This window comes from Podarcis cretensis, assembly GCF_951804945.1.
Source record: "Podarcis cretensis genome assembly, chromosome: 17".
Taxonomy (NCBI): domain Eukaryota; kingdom Metazoa; phylum Chordata; class Lepidosauria; order Squamata; family Lacertidae; genus Podarcis; species Podarcis cretensis.
Genome location: NC_137187.1, coordinates 11,804,103 through 11,827,500, shown reverse-complemented (window position 1 = coordinate 11,827,500; position 23,398 = coordinate 11,804,103). Strand labels below are relative to the sequence as shown.

At 41.5% G+C, this 23,398-nt stretch overlaps 1 protein-coding gene across 8 annotated transcripts in view; it reads left to right on the top strand.

Moving 5' to 3' along the window:
* Positions 1 to 23,398, top strand: part of NRG1 (neuregulin 1) — a 521,720-nt gene that overhangs the window by 422,219 nt on the left and 76,103 nt on the right. The window contains exon 1 of one of the 8 annotated variants that reach the window (XM_079959482.1): positions 6,650 to 8,259. The exons of 5 other annotated variants lie outside the window; for them this stretch is intronic. In XM_079959482.1, coding sequence (XP_079815608.1) covers positions 7,611 to 8,259 — 649 coding nt within the window. In that variant the 5' untranslated portion in view covers positions 6,650 to 7,610. Of the gene's footprint in view, positions 1 to 6,649; positions 8,260 to 23,398 lie in introns of those variants that run through there. 2 more of the 8 variants (XM_079959484.1, XM_079959488.1) reach the window with 2 other exon arrangements.

The window sequence follows — 23,398 nt, the reverse complement described above, 5'->3', positions numbered from 1 at the left end:
TTCTGTTCTCATCCTGAAGCAAAGTTCTTAACCCGAGGTACGATTTCTGGGTTATCGGAGTCTGTAACCTGAAGCGTATGTAACCTGAAGCGTATGTAACTCGAGGTACCACTGTACTGTAGTTACTTGCATCATAGCTTAGCAGGGTTAAGGTATGGATAATGTATTTCGTTTTTCTTATTGATGTAGCTGTTGCAAAGCCTTGGGAACCATCAAAAAGGATTTGAACAAAGGACTTGGAAATAGATCTTAAGTCAGTGATATAAAGCATTGTTACCAGCGGCAAGTTTACTGCAAAATCTCTACACTTTATGCAATATTTCAGTACGCAGTGTTTTTCTCTGGTTTTCTCTTAATGTCACAGAATGCAGGTCATTAAATAGCTTTTCTTTCTGCATTTTCTGTTATATCACTTTATGCTTTCTTCCCCATTCTAAGATTTCACAAAAGGATTTCTTTCTAAGACTGACTTTGCAGTCCTAAAGTAAAATTATAGCCCCCTCACCTAACGTGGATTTACTTTATTAAATCTCATAGATCTTAACCTATTTGATAATAGTTTCTGGCTATGCCAAATGCCAGTGTTAATAACTGGTGGCAATTGTACAGAATGCGACTCAAGGATGGAGTTTTGTTTTAAAGTGAACATGTGGTTCTGAGGTTGCATTCAGTCATGGTCTCTGGAAGTAGTTTGTGTGTCGAGGTCCCCAGGGCCACCCCAATAACTCACACATCACACAGAAGTTTTTGTTTAAGATTTTTGGCATAATTTTGGCCACAACTTTATTAAAATACAAATTTGTGAGTGGTTGCTTAGGCATTGGTTGCGACTATCTGCCCCCACCATGGGGGACAGACTGACATTCCGCACGATGCGAAAGTCAGAATAGGGGAATACACTTGGGGGTAGCGACGGAGCAGGGAACCTGCCCTCAGCCCACCCCAAATGCAGCCAGGAGCTCTTGCAGTGGCCCGAGCCCCCTTGACAGGGTGGACAAGCAATAGTTAGCCCCTGATTCCTTTAACGGAATTCCTTGCGGCAGCCAATCCATGCCCCTCAACCAACCAAACATAAACCAATGCCTAACTGCAACCTTACAAGTTGTGACGATTTGCCACGCAGTAGGCAAAAACCAAATGGCCCCAGCCAAACAGCCAGATGGACAAAATTCCTACTGGGCCCCTGCCCCAAGAGCAGACGACCCCATGACAGGCATAGCAAGGTCAAAGCGAACAACCCTAATTCTAGGGAGGGAGGGAGGGAGGAACGGGCAATCCGATGCACAGTTGAAAAGAGGAAGCCCTAGCCTCGTGCAAGGAGTTTTAGCATTTCTGGCTGTCAATCAACAAATGGCAACATTAACTTCTTCCCAACAACAAGGGAAGCCCCAATCGCATCAGTGGCCAACGATCAATTAGCCCGCCCCCAACTTTGGAGTGTCCTGGCGGCCCCCACCGCAACACGTGCTCTCCATGAAGGAGAAACGCTTTCTAGTGAGAGGGTCCTTGCCATGCTTTATTCAGTTCCGTTCAGTACCAAACTGATGTTAGTAAAGCAGAACTGATTCAGAACAAACTGACTGAAATGATGCATAGGCTGCAGGGGCTGACAGGAGAAAAGATTGAAAGAGTGAAGTATGTGGAGGTTGCTCAAAAGGCTGCTGTGCAGATGAGATGGGATAGCAGAGCCCTGATAACCCTAGGGCAAGAGAATCATGTCTGAGCAATCATGCAAGGATGCTTTTGTAAATGAAAGATGGCTTAATTCTAATCTCTCTCTCTCTCTCTCTCTCTCTCTCTCTCACACACACACACACACACACACATAGGAGGGAGGCAGACATGCTAGTAAAATTGTGGATTTGCAAGACTGTACTTTGTTCCACCGAGAACAGTCACTATAGAGTGGGTCAGAAATAGAACATATTTTTTATGTATTTTTGGAGAAAATCGCATACATAATTTGAGAAAAAAATTCAGAAAAGTTGCCTGGCTTACAGCAAAGAAAAGCAAAAGCAAAACAAAAAACCACTTCAGCTCCTTAGAGATTAACAAAGCTTCTCTGTTATCCTTGAGCTTTCTTCAGCATAGTTCAGGCATCCCCAAACTCGGTCCTCCAGCTGTTTTGGGACTACAATTCCCATCATCCCTGACCACTGGTCCTGTTAGCTAGGGATGATGGGAGTTGTAGTCCCGAAACAGCTGGAGGGCTGAGTTTGGGGATGCCTGGCATAGTTAATCATCAACAACTAGACAGTCACACTACAGTATTTTCTGGGAATCTTTTCTTCACCACAAGCCATATGCCCTTCTATAAACTGAAAGCTTATTAACAGATTGAAAATGCTTGATTCAGTGGCTGCAGTCCACAAACCATAGATTACAATGAGTTTTTAGTGTGGTGAGAGTTCTCTGTATGTTGCCACTTATGTAAGCAAGGTTGTGAAGCAATGGCTAAGACTATCATGTTTCCTTCCGCATTTCAATCACTTGAGAGAGGAGGCGGAGTCTAGCCGAGTCCAGCCCTACCATGCTAAATCTCAGTAAACAGCAGAGGCATACTAGAGTCTTTTGCACCTTTACCAAGGAGCTGTATCAGCGCCTTCTCACCCCTGAAAAAAATCACTTTACTACAATAGCTACATTATAAATTGCTGCATTTTATGCAACCCAAGTACAGTGGTACCTTGGTTTAAGAACAGCTTAGTTTATGAACAACTTGGATTAAGAACGCTGCAAACCCGGAAGTAGGTGTTTTGGTTTGTGAACTTTGCCTTGGAAGCAGAACATGTTCTGCTTCCTGTTGAGTGTGTTCCATTTGAAGATTGAGTCCCCCGTTGCTATGGGAAAGCATGCCTTGGTTTTAGAATGCTTTCGTTTAAGAACGGACTTCCGGAATGGATTAAGTTCATGAACCAAGGTACCACTGTACTCAAAGCATCTAGAGCAGCGGTTCTCAACCTGTGGGTCCCCATATGTTGTTGGACTACAGCTCCCATCATCCCTGAGCTCTGGCCTTGCTAGCTAGAGGTGATGTGAGTTGTAGTTCAACAACATCTGGGTACCCACAGGTTGAGAAGGGCTGGTCTAGAGTGTGGGTGAAGCAAAGGGGAAGGGCAAAAAAGTGCATGTCTTGTGCCACAGTGCATGGATGGGAAGCTTATTGCCACACATATGTCATATACTCCATAGCCTGATAAGTGATTTTTGCATGGTACCTGTCCCTGCCCCCCAAGCCTGTATCCCTGATGGGGTGGTGGTTTTAACAACCCCTAGGTACACCTCTTCTTAATATCACTGACTTCTTCATTTAATAGCTTTAATCCCAGGTGGTCTCCCATCCAAACACTGACCAAAACTTCAAGTTATCAAGGATGCAGGGTGTCAGTGATTTGCAATGCAGGGTGCCAGCCTTTTGCATAGCTTTGGATTCCTCTCATATAACTCATGTCCACCTTGCCTTAAACATCATCTAACTATCACGTGTACACTCATCAATCTTCATTTTTCTTCTTTCCTACTGCTGCCCTAATGTGTGCCTTCAATTACCAAATTATCAGGAGTGGGGAAACCTAAATCTTGGGCTAATATATATGCAGATTTTATCTTACATTATTCAAGAACAGGGTTTTGATTTCTAAGGTTCAGGAAAAACATGAAACTTCAGCTATTATTTATGCTGCTCACTGCCTAATTTTTTACCAGGAGAACATGTGGAATCACAGTCACATTAAACCACAGTCAAATTAAAGCTTACATGAGTATACTGTACAGAAGAATCACAGAGCTGGTTCATGCCAACATCACAAGAATACCTATCCAAGGCACAGATCCTGTCAGGTGCTGTTGCGGTTGCTCGAGAGTAACCAGGCAAGATTCCGACCTGTCTTTTACAGGCTTTCTTTTGGTGCAAACTATTTACAGTGAAGAGCGTCGTAAGTTCATGTCTGGCTCAATTGCTAGCAGAATCCGGGAGTGCTCTGTTTTTGTACCTCCCCCAACATAAAAGTCTCGTCACCCCCAGCCTTTTCCGCTCCTCCCTGCGCCTCAGACTACTGCGCAGGATGGGCGATGGCAAGGAAGTGCTCCCTGCCTCTCCGGCTTGCTCAGGCTCAGTGTTAAGGCTCTTCCTAGCATCCTCTGGTCCTTGCACCTCTTCTCCACTGGAAGTGGGGATTTCCTCCTTGCAGGAAGAGGAACTGCTTCGCAAGATTTTCGGAGGCTCCCTGTAACACAACTGCCCTTCTGTCTCTCGCCTCTGAGCTGGTGGCAGTTCCCTGACAGATCCTTGTGGAAAATTTCATAGCTTTTTACAAAGAATGATGACAAAAACCCAACAAATCACCTAACACTTCTGTAGGCACCAGGTTCCCAGTTTCCTTAAGGGCTTCTCCTTAAGGTGGTCTCTCTCCACTCCTCAGGGTGGGTCAGACAAGCAAGCAATGCTGTGCAACAGAAGGCTGTGCTGCTATACTGCTGCTGAAGCCTCCCTTACCTGGGTTGTTTCTCCACCAGTGGCAGAAGCGATGGGGAGGGTGGCACCTGTGGCAGCACTGCCTCTTGCGCTTCCTCCACCTCAACCTGGTGGTTGAGTCGACTCTGGAAGGCCTTTTCATCTACTTGAACTGGAAATTGAAAGGACAGCACTGGAAGCAGAAACTCACCACCCTGGCCCCAAAGCCTTGAAACCAAGTGAAGCTAAGCTACTTCTCATGGAAGAATTCTGATTGCTTTATTCACTTACTGCAAAGAATGCTCAACATTCAAAAATTTGGTGCCTTTAGTGGTTAAGCTTGCTTGCATTGAACGGAAGGTATGTTGTTTTCTACAGGCTTACATTGGAGTGGATGAATTATCAGTATTAACCAAAATTCCTCCCTGGTGCCTCTTGATTAAAGCTCATAGAGACGCAGTAGGCTCAGCGGTGCCAGGAAAGCTGATGCAGTGTTCAGTCTCCAGCAGCTGCTGATTAAGGGTTCCTAGCACGTTCCATCACTATATATTGACACATTGGGTTGCAAAATCTCCAAAGAAGCACCTATAGTGCCAATAAATCTGCTTTATGCAAATGTTACTTACATTTCCATGGCTGTACTTAGGCTATTCTTTTGCGCAATAAGGATCCAATATGAAGCAATAAAGAAGAGCTGCATTTTAATATTTTGCTGAAATAGCACCGAACGCTAAGATTAGGGTGGGCGAGTTCGGCGTCCTGATAACTTCGTTGCTTCTGATCTTACGTAAAATGACAGTCAAAATCAGGAGAACAACTATTGCATATATTTCAGTAGTATGGATCCGGCAGAGATCTGAAAGTGGGAGGACAAGATTCCCAGCATGGGACAAATGCGCGCCCTTGAATATATTCAATAGGAAATTCTAAAAGAGATGTACATTTTAAAATCATTGTTTTGGTAACTTTTCATAGGAAACACTGGTGCTCTTGTAGAATAATAATAAGGATATGGTGTGGTGCTACCTTCCAAAAATGGTGTCCCTGGCTATTTTTTTAAAATGCAAATTATTGGTGTAAACAACTGCACAGAAGGCAATGGGCAGTGAGGTCTGTATCCCAAAATTCCTTTTCTTACAAATATAAATAGTTTTATTTGGCATGACTTTGTCATGCAAGTCATGAACCATCTATAGGAATTACTCGGTCTGTTGCAATTCTCGCTGATAGAAAACCTTTGACCATTTGTGAAACCAAATATGAATTTTATTTACCAGTTAATTGTGTTTGGTTTCTACTCAAATTTATAGTCCTTGAAAGTGGACTATAGTGGAGCTGATGACATTTTACTCAATATAATTAGTAAATGGTTTGTAAATACTAAGAAACAGTGGAAGATGTCAAACTGAATAAACTTTAGCTTTGGTTCTCTTTAATTTTGGAAGACAAAACATAGTATTTTTCAAGCAATTTTTCCCCCCACACAGTTAATGCAATACTAATATAGAATTGTGTTCAAAATAAGGTAAAGGTAAAGGTACCCCTGCCCGTATGGGCCAGTCTTGACAGACTCTGGGGTTGTGCGCCCATCTCACTCAAGAGGCCGAGGGCCAGCGCTGTCCGGAGACACTTCCGGGTCACGTGGCCAGCATGACATCGCTGCTCTGGCGAGCCAGAGCCGCACACGGAAACGCCGTTTACCTTCCCGCCAGTAAGCGGTCCCTATTTATCTACTTGCACCCGGGGGTGCTTTCGAACTGCTAGGTTGGCAGGCGCTGGGACCGAGCAGCGGGAGCGCACCCCGCCGCGGGGATTCGAACTGCTGACCTTTTGATCGGCAAGCCCTAGGCGCTGAGGCTTTTACCCACAGCGCCACCCGCCTAACACGTGGATCGTATGCTTGAAAAGCTTCTATTTAAATAAACAAAAGCAAACAAACCCTGTCCTTTAAATCATAATTGTGTTGCCTGTGATGAATTCTACTTACTAGACTGATGAGAAGGCAAACTTTATCTCTAGGTAGCAGGCAGAAAGAAACTGCAGCTGAAAGGCCTATGTCCCCTGGGAGGGATCGGGTATCCGACAGTCTTTGCATTAAGTCCAGCCCATAAGGCTGCCACCTACAACCTTCCCCACCCTCATCCTCGTTGCAGCTTTGTTAGATTGCTCTAATCGATTGTCATCCTTTCGTGACCACACAGTAGGAGAAAGAGAGAGAGAGTCTAACTGGCTCCTCCATTCCTCCCTTAGATTTTATGGCCTCTCCTCCATCTAATTGGATGAAATAGGAAGTCACTGGCAGTCCTGCGTTGCTGGGTGTGCTGATTTAACTCGGACCAGCCCTGCAGAGGGGTGGGGGTGGGGAGAGAGGAAGGGAAGCAGAGGGAATCTGTATGTCAGAAGAACAGAGTGAAGGAAAGAAGAAAGGGAAGAACTAAAGGGAAGGAATACTGGGGAGGGACAAAGAAGAGGGAGGTGGTAAGGACCGAGGACAGAGTTGCCATTATCTCCTTTTCGAATCTCTCTGTAATGATATTGGTTGCAGTGATGCCCAGGGAGCAGGCACCTGCTGCTCTGTAATGATTCAGCCTCTTTCTGCCGGCTCTTTCGCACAACAGGATGCTGTTGCTACTGTCATTGCTGCTGCTGCCGCCGCCGCTGCTACTGCCGTTCTTACTGATTTTCCTTTTGCTCCTGCTGCATGACGGCTGTGTTTTCCTCCATCTAAGCGGCCACCCGCCTCAGATGCTCAAGGTGAGAAGCCAGCCTCTTGCTCTGGGCTCTTCGTTCACTTAAACAATTTTCCTCAGGATTTCAGATTCTTCTTCTTTTCCCTTAATCTTCTTATTTTTCGCTCCGTGAAGAACTGAGATGGCTTGAGAGGAATTATAAACAACAATTTTTAAAAGTGAGCAAGGAGGAGGAGCAGGAGCTGAATCATTATGAGATTCTTTTCTCCTTTCTGAATATTTGGAAGGATTTCTCCCCCTTTATTTGGATCGTGTTCTGACACTTGAACTCTTGATACCTATGCTGTGATCCGGTAAGATTTCTCTGGGTCTTTCCCCCCCTCTTTTGGCTTGCTTGTTAGTGATAATGGAAAGATTTTTTGAGGCCTTCTAGAAGAGAGCTCAACTGAAGAAATACATGCTTAAATATGTCTGAAGCTACTCTGGAGAGTTTTCCCAACCCCTCGAACCAGCTGAGTCCCACTCCATCACTCGAGGGGCTTCCTGCTGAAGAGGACATAGCAGAGAATCAAACAGCAGACACAAGGGTGCAGGGAATAGCAGGCCTTGCTGCTACTTGCTGTGTGTGTCTGGAGGCAGAGCGGCTGACAGGCTGCCTCAACTCTGAAAAGATCTGCATTGTCCCAATCTTGGCTTGCCTGATCAGCCTCTGCCTCTGCATTGCTGGCCTCAAGTGGGTGTTTGTGGACAAGATTTTTGAATATGATTCTCCAACACATCTTGACCCAGATAGGATTGGGCAAGATCCGGTGACTGCCGTGGATCCTACTGCACTCTCTGCTTGGGTGCCATCTGTAGTGCATACTTCTTACTTTCCAGTACCCACCAATGTAGCTAACTTTGAAGTCACAGGGCAGCCTTCTGGTTCACCAGTTCCCCCTGAGGTTGCTTCTAAGCCGTCTCCATCTAGAGGTGACCAGTTAGAGGATCAGTTTTTACTCTCTTCAGTGCCCTCCTTACCCCCACCTAGTATAGAACCTGAAGTGAAAGGGTCCACGACAACATCTCTGCCACAAGAATTTGAAACTAATATCCAAACAGCTCCACCAAAACTAGGTAAGCATTCGATCCTATTCCCTGTGCAGATTGTCGTTCATATGCATACAAAACAGGTGCAATCTATATTAAATATTATTCATATTGTGATGATATGATTGATACTAACAGATTTGCTAATAATTAAAGAGGAGTGTGTTAGCTCAGATATTAGCTTTAGCCTGTCCTTTTGTTAAAGTTGCAAAAAGAGATACTTGAGGAAGCGGGGGTGCTAGTCATGTAATACTAACAATAACTTTGTTCAACTGATGGTACTTTACAAACAGTTCATCTGGTCCATTTAAGTAATGAATTGTATATGACTGTTATCACTCCCTTTTGATCTTGATTCTTTTGTGTCCCTGACAGATTATGCCCTTCAACACTCGTTCATACTCCCTCCCCTTAAGTTAGCTGGTTAGTGCAAAGAGAGAAAAAATACTGTTAATTTGGCAAAAGCAATTGAGTCCTGCGGCACTTTAAAGTCTAACCAATTTTATTATGGCATGAGCTTTCATGGCCACAGACTGCTTCATCAGATGTATGGAATGTGAGCTGCACTCCTAGCATATGATGAACTGGGCTCCAGTCCATAAAAGCTTATGCCCATAAAATCAGTGAAGTCTTCAAGGTACGACAAGACTCTTAGTCTGTTACAGCAGAGATGCCAAGCATGACTATCCCTCTGGAAATTTGTCAGTAATTCTGATCATTTATATTTCCAGTTAGAGCCTGGTACCAACCTGTACAGATATGAACTACATCAGTGTCTCTCTGGCCCAGTATACCATTGTATATAACCCCTCCATTTATGGCTAAATTTGAGCAATAGCTTGCCATAGGATAAGCCCTGGAATCTCTTTATATTGGGAGCTCTGTCTTGGGGAGTGTGGTGTAATGATAAAGATGAAAGAGACTCTAAGCATGCGTGGAGTGCATTTCCTTTGCCACTGAGTAATTTCAGCCATGTTCCAATATCTGGGATCAGAACAAACCATTTTCTGCTTGGAGGATGTTGCTTTTAGCCTGATAACTTACGTTTTTTAAGAAAATCCCTGGAAGCATTAGAGGCAAAAAAATATCAATTTGTTTAGATGTATATTCTTGCCCATTCTGAAACATCAACAAATTTATTGAAATTCACCCCACCTTTTACTGACTTGTGTCTACGCTCCACAAAATAGCTTAAACTGGAAGATCTAAACTCTAAAGTTTGCTTTTCTTTTATTCCTCTATGGGCATGAACAAGCTTTTAGCTTTCACTTGAACCTCTTGCTATTAACATATTATAGAGAATAAAATGCTATGTTGGAAAATAAAATTGCCAACATTTTTTTGAAATGCAAATCACTGAAATGACACATAAATAGTGAACTTCTATTAAACATGCAAAGGGGGTGTGTTTTGAGAGGGTGATGATATTTAACAGAGATCTGCAATGGTGAACACTGATTTGTTTGTTCTTGTAACATTGTAAGCTTTATTCCCTACCTCTTCACCCCCTTTTTTGCTAATATACTTTTGAGATGTTATTTCGAGAGCATCATAAATCGACCACATGGTCATATCTGGCAGATGTATGTCAAATGTAAAAAGATTAGCAGTTATACCACTAATTTACAGACCAATCCTATGCATGTTTGCTCATGTGGACTTTTCTGTCTAGTAAGTATGTTCAGGATTGAGTCTTCATGCACCAGATGATTTGAACGGTATAATGAGAAATCTCCATTGCTAGCAGTGCAGCTACACCCATTTGCAGGAGCTGTGGATCTTGCCCAGTTATTATAATAGTCCAAATGTGAGTGTTTTTACTTTTTACTTTGTTGTACCACCATAAATGGTGGTTTTTATCCATGTATTTTTATTTTGTTTTGTTTTATTTTGGGTTGGGGTGGGATGGTTGTTGAGTGGGGTGGGGATTGGTTTTGTTTTGGTGTAATTGTTTTTTGTTTGTTTGTTTTTATATTTTGTAAATGGAGGCGAGTATGAGGCTTGGGATTCCTACTGTGGAGGGGCGAGGGAGGTATGGCGGTGGGGGCAGATGTCATAGGTGAAGCTCCATCACGGGCACCCCGCCATACTCGCTCTAGCCGTCTGATACTCTCCCCGATGCTTTTTAACATCTTTATGCGCCCCCTCGCCCAGCTTGTCCGGAGTTTTGGGCTGGGCTGCCATCAGTATGCTGATGACACCCAACTCTATCTGTTGATGGATGGCCATCCTGACTCGGCCCCAGACACACTGATCAGATGCTTGGAAGCTGTGGCTGGATGGTTATGTGGGAGCCGGTTGAAGTTAAATCCTTCGAAGACAGAGGTCCTCTGGCTGGGACGAGACGATATGGGATTGAGGGGGCAACTCCCATCTCTTGCGGGGGTGCAATTAGTGCCAGCACCGTCCGTTAAGAGTTTGGGTGTAATCTTCGATACCTCCCTCTCCATGGAGGCGCAGATTGCAGCTATAACAAAGGCGGCATTTTTTCATCTCCGCCAAGCTAAGCAGTTGGCTCCTTACCTCTCTCGCCCTGACCTAGCCACTGTGATCCATGCGACGGTCACCTCCAGACTGGATTATTGTAACTCGCTCTACGTGGGGCTGCCCTTGAGACTGACCCAGAAACTCCAGCGGGTGAGGAATGCCGCAGCGAGACTCCTTACGGGGTCTTTGCTGCGAGATCACATTCATCCGGTGCTATACCAGCTGCACTGGCTCCCGGTGGAGTACAGGATCAGGTTTAAGGTGCTGGTTTTAACCTTCAAAGCCCTATACGGCCTAGGACCCTCATACCTACGGGACCGCCTCTCCTGGTATGCCCCACAGAGAAACCTACGGTCTGCAAATAAAAACATCTTGAAGGTCCCAGGCCACAGAGAGGTTAGGCTGGCCTCAACTAGAGCCAGGGCTTTTTCGGCTGCGGCTCCAACCTGGTGGAACGCTCTGTCACAAGAGACAAGGGGCCTGCAGGACTTGACATCTTTCCGCAGGGCCTGCAAGACAGAGCTGTTCCACCTGGCCTTTGGTCAGGGCGCAACCTGACTCCCTCCTTTGGCAATCTTTACAAAACTTTAGTTTATGGTTGCCATCAATTTTGATTTTAATTAATTTTTATAATGTTTCTATAATGTTTCACTGTTTTAGTGTTGTTAGCCTCCCTGAGCCCGGCTTCGGCTGGGGAGGGCGGGATATAAATAAAATTTATTATTATTATTATTCTGCTGAGACTGGATTCAAAAGGCACAACATTACAGCTCCTTCAGAGATCCTTGGCATGAGAATCCATTACAGAAATACTGGCTGGAGCACAACTTACCTGAGATGATAGTCTGTCGGATTGCTGAGCAAGTAAAGTTGATTAGTATAACAAAGATTGGTCATGTATGTGCCACGTTGACTTACTGAGCTTAACCAATTTTAGGTAGATGGGGGGCATGGGGAGAGCAAGCTTTTTTCTCCTTAAGAATGTTGCCATTCCTCTGCAGTTGGCAAACTGAGCATCGTTTACAAAAAGCAGCTTCCCGTAGGAACCAAAATGACAAAGACCTGTAAAGAAGCAAAACCAAACATATACACAGCCTGCAACATTCTGTACAACAGAGAAGAGTTTATGAATTCAATAATTTGAAATTGAGACAGAATTTGGTCATAGCCCACCCATCTAGTGGGTTTCTTGAGAGGAGTGGGGGGAGGGAGGTGGCCTAACAGCAGATCATTATCTGCATTCCTCTCAGCCCACATTTGCAGAAGGGAGGTGGTGGAGGAAATTTTGGAGGATTGCAACAACTGTTTTGTTCTTTAAGTCTTAAATTCCATATATAGGTATTTACAGAAGGAGTAAGGAACTTGTTAACTGATTTGTCTTCGGTTTGCGTTGAGTAAGAATATTTACTTAGACGCATAAGCCAATACAAGCTTTAGAACTACGAAGATCCCTCTAGAATTGGTATGGGGAAGCAAGTCTGCAAGATACTTGCCATGGCTCTGCACTTACCATGTGCATTACCTATTTCACGCAGTGCAAGTCATTTGGGTAAGGGAGGGTTTTATTTATTTATTTAATCCTCTAGGTGGGTTGTAAGAGCCGGGTGGGCACTTAAGCAAGTAGATATTTATTCCTAGTAAGATTGCAAGGCTTCATACTAGCACTTCTTCAGGGCTAAATATGTGCTGTCATCGTTCATAGTTTGAGACTGACATGTCATTTTTGAACCAGACTTTTTGTGGTTACAGAATCCCATTCTCTCCTCTCCTTTTCATCCAACTCAGCATATTCTGTTTGGGGCTCTATCTTTCAAGGTCATAGTCTGACAAGGGCTAATTGATTCTTCTCTGTACTGGAGTCTGGGGGAGAAGCAATCCTAGTAATTGTCTCCGCTGTCTCGAGAACTCTCATACCTTTTAGTACCGTACACTTTGTATTTTTTCAATATAGAAATAATCCCTTTTCTTCCCTATGCATTCTCATTCTAAATTAAATGTCACCCTGGTTCTGTTGAAATAGGAAAGAAAACCTAGTGTTTTACTCAATCATATATAGGGCATATTCATATACACATCTGAATGATGTATCTATGGTTTACATTATATTCTTGCCATAACCTGCAATCTCTCTTTGAAGATGAGTTGGTTTCATGATTACTAATCATGCTCAGATGAAATAGTGCTTTACACATAACCCACAAAAACACCTTCGTTACTATAATGGTTATGTTCAGGACGCTGCAGTCATTTCTGTGGTAATAGCTGTATTGTATTATATCGTCAACATTTTTTTCCTGTTATTAGAGCTTATTAGAGGTTTGAGCTTTTTTCATTTTCTATTTGAATGAACTGTAAGGAGTTCCTGTGCAACATTTGATCACTAGCTTCAAACACCCCAAATATTTGATAGTGGCTTTTTACCTACCACTCCCTACCTGGTTTTACCTGCCAGATTCTGACTCTTTGTTTCTTTGCACATGCATAATGAATAACAGAAAGGCACAGTGTGTGTGTGTGTGTGTGTGTGTGTATAATATATATATATATATATATACATAATTTCTATCAGACGACTTCGTGTCCCTGTTGGTGGGTGGGTGTGTGTGTGTGTGTGTGTGTGTGTGTGTGTGTGTGTGTGTATATATATATATATATATATATATATATATATATATATATAAAATTTCTATCAGACGACTTCGTGTCCCTGTTGGCCAGCAGGAACAGCACTACATAAAGAGTCCCCTTGATGCAAGATCAGCAAAAGGACTAAGCAGTGCTTTTTAAAGTGGTAGCTTCAGTCCTATTTAAGTTACTGTTGGGGAAGGCCTAACTAAATCTAAGCTTGCAAGGTTTTAGGAAGCAATGGCTGTGATCCAGTCTAGGCTCTAGGCACACCTGGAGCCTTTTTGAGTAGGTGGGAAATAGACTTAATAAATCTAAAGCAAATAGATTATTTATTGTAAAGATAAAAAAAAAAGTTGAATTAGGATCTTGAACAGAGCTAAGGGTGACTTTTCACAACCGTACAAAGTTTGAGAGCAGTAAAACTCACTCAACACTAAAGGTAATCATTGTGCAGCAGGTGTGACTTATTTTCAGCAAGTCTTACTCCCAGATAACTTAAGAATAGACAGTCAGCCAAGGAGGTGTGAAATGTAGCCATATTAACTTTTGGTTCTCATTTGGATAAGACTTACATTTTCTAAAGGAAGTCTTCTTGCCTCCAACAGTGGACTTTGTTAGTGGACTCTGTTCACTAACCACCTAGGGACTACCTTTGTTCTGGTGGTACATTTCTTGATCTGCAGTATACATTCTAACTGAATATCAGTTTTTGATAGCACTATGGTCACTATTCCCAAGTGGTTCAGCAACACTAACATCACACCTGGTCCTGGGTGCCACTCAAGATTAAGTCCAGGGTCGCCACCCCTCTGGCTGGCTCCATGACCAACTGTTCTAGGGCACAGTCATTTAGAGTATCTAGAAATTTTCTTTCTTTGCCTTGACTCGAACTCACATGTAGGCAGTCTGTCTGAGATTAGTGGATGTCACCTGTTACTAAACCAATCAGTGTCAGTGCTGATCTATGGCAGTGTTCATTTGGTCTTCCATATTCATTCATTGGCAACCCAGTGAAACAGGTGATAACCAGTGATTAAAAAGTGCAAACTCAATATTGTACTAGGAAACCAATAAATTCTTTATTGGTGTTCACTGCATCATTTAAGATGCATTGTTCCCTTCAAATAGAATATAATTTTATTAGGATTTTTTAGGAAACAAAAATAAATTGAAGCATTTAAAGTACCTATGGAAGATATTAGAGATATTAGAGTGGCATAAGTTTAAGTGTATTACTTAAATGCATTAGTTGTTTTTTACCTGAAAGGCCTCCAAGCATAAATATATTATGCCATAGGGACAAAAGCAAAATGCATCTAAAATATTACAATTTCCATACACCTTACAACCCTCTGCACCTCCCATAACAGCTATAGAAAATTTGCAGGACAGTATCAATAGAAAATAATCAGCTCAGTCCATCAAATCTTTACTTGCTGCCAAAATGATGTTCATGAAGGTGCCAGGTGGATCACAACGGGAAGAACATTCCACAGAAGTAGAGCCACAGCTGAAAAGGCTCTCTCCTTTAACATTATCATTCAAGCCTCCCTCAGAGTAGGGACCTGGAGAAGGGCCTCAGAAGTTGATCTATGACTCTGGGTAGGGTCTTTAAAATATTGGGGTCTTGAGGCATAAAGAGCTTTAAAAGTCAAAACCACCACTTTGAATTAGGCTCAGAAGCCTACAGGTACTAATTGCATTAGTACCGTACTAATTGCATTGACAAAGCAATCAATTAGAGCAATTAACATCGCCTTCTAACTTCCTCCAGCCCCTCTATCTAGTTGTAAAACAGAATTGGTAAGTTTCCTAGCATACTAGCATTCGGGAATAAAGTTAATAGTTGCCCATCTAGGGCTGTGGGTCAAGATCCTTTGGCTTTCGGCTGGGTGAAAGCAAATAAAGCGAAGTTGGATAGACAGCAAGCAGAGAGACTGTGATATTTACTCAACATTATGTATCAATAAGAAACTGGACAAGGAGGATGCAATTTTCCATCATTTCCATTGATTTTGTTACTTACGTAGGTGAACCCACAGAAATTGTTGACTATGGATTGCTGTAATCTGTCGGGAGAGGGGGTAATAACTGAGACCCCTGTTTTTCCATCACATTAATTTGGAGCATTCCAACAATGTTTATAATTCCATGTCCATTGCGGCACTCTTGTTCCATTCTTCTCATATCTTTATGTTATCTTTAGTCTTCTCATCCAAGATGCCAAGGTCTCACATGATAGTCAATGACACCTAGCACAAACTTCCAGAAAACCTACACATAGTATCACAGACTTGAACTTTTCATCCATTTTGCTTGATGTTTGCTGTAATTAATGGTTCTGCGAACCTAGCAAGGTCCAGGTTAGCATAATACAGTGTGTTCTGTTCTGTTGTATAATAATATTGTTAGTTGCTTTAAAGTTTAAACTTTGTTAAAAGGTGAGGAAATAACACTTGATAGTTCAGTGTCTGTGCGCCATCCTACATTGCCTTGCCATCCTTTCACAAGTATCTTCACTGCAGTAAAAGTCAAAATGCAAGTGAATTGGTATGACAAGGGCTGGTGCTGTGATGTTTTCATTGTAACATCTGTATGTGATCTTACATTTGTATATATTTTAATTCTACTAATGCTTGATTGTTTAAAAAGGCGGGGTGTGACATGTGGGCCTAGTTGATCTCCTGGGAGTGAAAAATGAAAACATAAAAGAGGAAATAAAAGCAGTCTGGTAAATATGAATTGAGGGTATGGCTGTCCTTTCATCTATTTCCCCTGGGCTCATCCTCCATCACCCACAGTCCCCTTTTTCTTCTCCAGCTACACCCCTGTTACCATCACCCAACTCCCAAAAGACCAGGAGGGAATCAGAATGGGCAGCTGTCATTATCATTTTTCTGCCTTTTCATTGTACAGAACAAATGGCAGCTGTTCTCCGTCTTGCCCTATGTCCCCAGAGAACAGTCTTAAGTCAGGAAGGAAGAAAAAGAAATATCCCTTCCATACTGTTACAGAAGTTGTGCATTAACTGTCTCTTCCTTAACCCTCCACACAAGATTCAGGAAAGGCAGAGTCTATGATGCACACACAAACTTCAAATTTAGGCATATAGTCAAAATTAGACTTGAACCTGCAAAAATCAAGCAAGCAAATGCCTAACTACACAGCCTCTGTGTGAGCCTTTCTATAAATAGAAAGGCTTCAACATATCTAAATCACTTTTGAAAACTGGAATCCTCGCTTTCTAGATCATATATGTATAACCTTGCATATATGTATATATGTATATGCGTGACCTTGAGTGAAATAGCCAGGTGTGCATACATATTTTGGAAGAAGGTGTCACATATCAGAACGATAAGTATCTTAAATTCCTTGTATTAGTAGCAGCAGAGTAAATTAATAATATTGCAGTTACCCAGCTGATGGCAAAAAATTGTACTATGCCATTTTGAATAACTAGGTGATACTGTATACACACGTGTCGTATGATAGCATTCAAAGTGTCATTATACCCCACTCCCATTTAGAAATTTACTAGAAATAGCTGCCATCAATTATCCTTTTTCATTGTTTTAGTGATGCTTTATTTGCTTTTGTGCATTGCAGATATGTACGGATGAATTTCCCTTCGGTTTGCAATACAGTCATTTTTATTTTGGAACAGAAAAAAGAGTCTTTCCCAACAGCTGACAGCAAGGCAAAATGGTGTTTCCAATAGGGCAATGTTTCAAGTTGATGTGTAGCTGTGCATTTATTCCGCAGTATGCAGCTAGAAAGATATAAATGGAAGCTTTTATGCTTTGAACATTTGCAGTCTTGCTAATGGAAATGCAATAGATTTTGCTGCAGAAACCTAACTCGGAATCAATACTGATGCAGTGAACCAGCTGGTTCAGCAGTGGAGCATGTATCTATAGAAAGAGATAGAACCCGGCTATACAGGCTCCTGGAGTCCATATTAATTTGGGATAACAAGGCTCAACCAAGCTTGGAAAGCAGGTTTGGCCCCACCCATTCCTTAGTATGGCCTCATTGATGGACGAGATGGGGGAGTGGGAATTGAAGGGGAAATAACTTCACTATTCCATAAATCACTGAGGGTTAGTACATGTGATGTTAGGAGCAATGTAGTTTCTGGATACAGCTGAATAATGCTTTGGTAATTGTGCTTGCCTTGTTCTATCTATCCTGCAACTATTCCTATACTATATCTAGCACCAGCACAGCATAATGAATGATGAATATCAGAGGTCAGCAAAAGTTAAATATTTGTTCACAAACCATGTATGTAATTGTAGGAAACTGGCAACTATTTCTAGTCAGCATATATATATATATATATATATATATACACACATAAAACAAGCTTTGTTCACAAGTTTTGTCACCATCCCATGATCATCCTCACTGCTGCAGTAGCCTGGTTTTTGGTTTTACTCACTGTGCTCTCACAAGCCAATTGCATATTGACTGATGCTTCAGTTAGCTCTTGACTGCTGCTAAATTCCTAAAGGCTATCCAATGGATTATCTTGAATGGTTGAGGTCTATGACAACTGATTGGCTTGGGGTATGTTTGTATGTAATGCATGATAGTTGGCCACTTGACTTTCAGAGCAGTGCAGACACATCCAGCCTACATATGAATTCTTATACGTAGTAATGGGACCAAGACTTGTTTTCCACAAAAAGTAGGTCACCAGTGTGATAGCCACAGATGTACAAGGGTTCGCAGAGGCCTTCTTTAAGAAGAGTTTGGATTTGATATCCCGCTTTATCACTACCCGCAGGAGTCTCAAAGCGGCTAACATTCTCCTTTCCCTTCATCCCCCACAACAAACACCCTGTGAGGTGAGTGAGGCTGAGAGACTTCAAAGAAGTGTGACTAGCCCAAGGTCACCCAGCAGCTGCGTGTGGAGGAGCGGAGACTTGAACCCGGTTCACCAGATTAGGAGTCTACCACTCTTAACCACTACACCACACTGCTCCTGATGAAATTAGATTTGAAAGAAGCATTCTTTGGAAGCCAATAGAGAATAGGTTGTGGTGTTGGTGTCATGCCCAGGACAGTATCTGGTTTGCAAATATGCCCCCCAAGTATGGAAACCCCTGATGCAGACTCTTGATAGGTGTCTAATTTACTCCTATGATTACCAAAAAAAAAAAAAAGATCCACTAGTAGGCAGTTCAGGCCAAAATAGAGTGCAGATATAAGTCACTGACAACCACATTGGCAAGGGGTGGAATCCAATGTGGCAATAAGGCAACATTTCATCAGTACACGGAGTTCTGCTTGTGCAACAGAATGGTCTCTTCCCCCCCCCATCCCTCCATGCACCCCTTAAATCTCTTCTGGGGGTTCCCCAACACTTTTGAGCAGATACTGGGGAGGGGGAGGGGTGTCCATGGGGAGACAGGGGGAAATACTGTTACACAAGCTAGGTTAGTAGGTCTCTAAAGCTTCTGTTCTCTTACATTGGAGAAAGTAAATATAGGCCTTGATGGGACTGCACATTTTGCCAGTTACTGATAATGGTAGTTGCTTGTAATATGTTACATCGGCTCATATCTCATTCTGGAAATTTCACCATCAACAATTCACAGTATTTTAACTTAGCGCACTTGTTGACAAAGATATTGATGCCCAGTAAGGCATATTGACATCATTAGATAAACAGCATCTAAGAAATTGATGTCCCCTTGTGATATAGGCCCCACAAAATAGACATAGACAGACATTAATCTTCAGTTTTACTGACACTACATTAATGATCTTTCATTCTTTATAATATTTGTTCCTCTTCTACTAACTGTATATGACTTTTTCTCAACAATTTGTACATTGGTGATTCATGGGATATGGTTTTCAATCATTTAGTAGCAGATCATTTTTGAGATAAAGGGAAACCAGCAATGGCTCATTCATGTAGTATGCAGTGGCATGCGACATGCAAAACAAATCCCAGCTCTGATTAGAGTCTTTGCTGTTACTCTTTCACCAGTCAATTAATTCTGATGATGAGACACATCAAAGGGGAATAGAAGGCACCAGGTATATGCAAATGTTTCTCAACCACACAAACCCAGCGTCTTAAAATGGCTTGATTTTTCTAAGGTCTTAGCTGAAATCTACATGAAGGTACTAGAACTAGGTCTCTGCTGTGATGTTTACAGTTTTTTCACAACAGCTAAGTTAGACTGCTGACAAAGATGGTATTTTGAAAGTGAGGGATTTTTTTTCCCATTAAAAAAATGGCAGTCCCTAACCTGTGGAGGTACAGAGGTACAGCTAGCATCCTCATTATGCAGTTTTTGTCGCATGCAGAAGACTTGCCACATTTAACTTCTGAGATGTATATGCAGCTTACACAGGGGTTCTGTTCCATGTATTACATGAAAATTGTGTATACCCAAACCCTTATAGCTTCCCCATGACGGACAGGTGAAGGGGAGAGTGGAAGCATTCTCAGCGCTCACAGATCCAGTACACTGAGTGGGCCTTGCCCAGCAAGCAAGGCAGAGGGCTTAAAAGCTCTCCACCTTGCTGGGTAAGGTGCATGATAAGAGCTTTTAAGCTCTCCACCTTGCTGGGGACTTGCACAATTTCAACCAGCCTGCCTTCAGTCATGTGTGATGGAAATCATGCATGTGTGATGGAAATCATGTGCATAAAATGAGGGATTGCTGTATTTTACAGCCCACCCCATTAGTTTGACTATAATTTGTTTTAATTAATTTTAGTATTGTATTTTTGCATTATTGTCACCTTATAGTGAAGGGCAGGTAAGAAATCTGATGGTGATGATCGCAATGATAATCATGAGTTCATAGGCAGGTCGGAATTCTGGAAATCTGGACCAAAATGAGAAGACAGGCAGAATTTAGTCAAGATTCCAAATCCTGAAAGTAAGGGAGGTTGGTGGTAGGACTTTCAGGACCACGGACAGAGCCCAGGCAACAAACTTGGTGTTCCAAGCAAGGCTCCCTGCATTCCCTAAGCCTGGCTACATCTCTCAGACTCTTCCTTCAGGCAGAAGCCAATAAAAGATAATTTATGACCTTAAAACTCATGAGTTAATTGACTTCTTTTTGAAATGTGATTTCTATTCTGTGCTAAATATCCGAGAAATGAGATTCCTCACTTTTCTTTGTAAGACTTCTATTAATCTTTCCCACCCCACCCTTTCTCAGTTTTTAATTAACTGTCATTCATGCAAAACTGGTGTTATTGACTTCACAAATTTGTTGTATATCCTTTAACCACAATTAGACAGTATAAGCTCCTGGTGACTTTACCAGATGTGCAAAGCGATGCTTTTATAGAGGCCTGACTTCCAGGTGGAGGAATAAATTGTGAATGATGTACATTTAGCTTGATTACTTAGTTAAAAGAGCATTAGAAAAGAGAAGGCATATTTGGTGAATGCATCAGAGATGCAGGATGAATTAAAACATTCTGTTCATTTAGCAAATCATTCTAGGTACCATTTGGTAATCCAACATGTGGACTGTCACACATGTTCAAATATGATGATATTTGGCAGATTCCCAGCAGCAGAAGCCAAGCTAATATATGCACATCACATTTTGGCTACTGCCTATTAAATGCCACTTATGTATATGTACATTTATTTGAAAATGCATATAATTTTGTATAACATTAGGATAAGCTATTCAATGTTTATTTATTTTATTTATTGAATATTAAAGCCTGCATTTTCATGTAAAATGGCAATGACAGCTAACAACAATAAAAAACCAATATTACAATGAATGTAGTAAGCAATAACACAGTAAAAATATTGACTACCAAGTTAAATGTAGACAAAAAGTCAGACAATGGTAACCAGCTAAAAACATATTCAGATTAAAATGCATATTTAATTGTTTTGGCTTAGGTTTTCTGTTTTTGTTTGTTTATTGTTTACCTTTCCATATTGAGCTGTCCCCAAAGCAGCTTATAACAAACATCTAGTTATCAAAATATAAAACAGCGAGCTGGGGGAGAAAAAAACAGTATACAGAATTTACCAATACATTCAAATATGACAAAACAATTGAAATATATAGAATAAATTAAATATTACAAAAGGAAATAATCCAGGTTTAATACATAAGTATAGTGCAAAATTAAATTTAACCTCCTACCTAAAACTGGTGATGCCAGTCAGCAGCCTTGCTGCAGCATTCTGAACCAGCCTAAGTTTCTGAGCAGCCATCAAAGTCATCTCCATCATGACAAAAGATGACACCTCTAGGAATGATGTAGTTGATACAGCAGCCTCAGATGGACGAAAGTGTTCAGGCCACTGCCGAAGTATTCTGGCCAGTTCCAAAGTTGCAGGAGTTCATTCAGGAATACATACAAACTATAAAGTTGATTTTTTTAAAAAATGCAATCCATCCAAAACACAATAAATTCCAATTCTTTGAACTACATTTCTACTGATCAGGAGCTTTTCTGTCTTATCCAGAGACAACACATCCATTACTGACACCAAACAGCTATTTTTAAAAATGAACATTTTCCTTGGATTGTGATGGAGAGGCAGATGATTATCTGCATACGATGACACAAACGTCCAGGCAGCCTTCCTGATCAGTTTTATGTAGATGCTAAAATACCACACAAATATACTGAAAAGAGGAAAAAGAAGAACACTGGAATTTAGAAGAAGTAAGCTCTGGATTGGAGAATGGGAGAAGGGATCCAGAGAAACCTGAATTGAGGATCTGGCACACAAACATCCTGACAATCTGTTAAACTATCAGAAGCTATTTGCATCAGACACAAAACCAGCCCTAGTTTTACACCACCACCCCTTTCCACTGTGGTTGACTTCCTCAGGTAGCATAGTATGTGATAATATTATGTTTCCCATGCTATTTTTTACTGTGTGGAGGGAAAGATAAAACGCTCATCCATCAGGCATCACCTAACACTGTCTCTTTCTTCTAGCCTAGATTCAGCAAGGTGCATGGAGAATCATTTTGTAGTACCAAATAAACTTTAGTTTCTTTTCTCACACACCATCACTAATGAAGTTCCAGCTATAACACATGATTTATTGAGCACCAGGAAAAGGAATTCACCCTCCATTACAATACCATCCCCCTCTGTCATTACATCATTATATTTCCTTCATATCTCCTCTGTCAGAACATTCCAAGCCCTGACATTACTTTAGTACCTTGCAGGGAATCAACTTAGTTTCATTGCTAATAGAATTTTTCAAGATATCAATAACAATATTCCCAATTTGTAGATCCTTCATCCGTGTAATTTTAGTGATCTATGGCTATAGGTATATTCCATTATGTTTAAAGAGAAGCAGTATTTCAGGATCAAAGAAGCAATCAATATGTTAGCACAAAGTATTTTTCAATGCTAGTTAACTGAAAATTGATGTATAGATCCCTCTTTGTGTTAATAAAAATGGGAACAAGGGTATGGAATATAATTAACATGTATTGAGGTAAAACTTGTGTTATATTATAATGTGTGTGTGTGTGTGTGTGTGATGAAGGTCACGAGGCAAAAATGTTTGAAACTTTCATTCATGCTTTTAAATGCCCATTTTCCTGATCATTGATTATCATGTTGTTTTACTTTAGTTTAAGCCCCAAATACTCAACATAGACAAGAATGGCAGATGTGCAAGGGGGGGATGTGGGTTAGTAACATTTTGTACCTTTGTGGTCAAAATGTACACAAAAAGCAAGTTTTCTTGCTACCTAGAAAACTCACCTATACTTTCAGATGTCATCTGCGATTTCCCCAGGGTATTTGACTCTCAGGATTTATATTTTTATTTTGACTCTGTTTTGGAAATTGATTTGTTGGATGCAGTTCAAACAACAACAAAAAGTCAGAGCTGAATATTGACATAGTTAGCTGTGTAGGTTAGATGATATATCTCAGTACCTGACACTGCAGTAGCTGAAGCCCAAAGTGATAAAACAGATACCACTTTCAAGAGTAGGGATGTACATGGAATTTGATGGTTTCAATCTGATCAAGCTTTTCCCACATCACACCACCTCCTGCA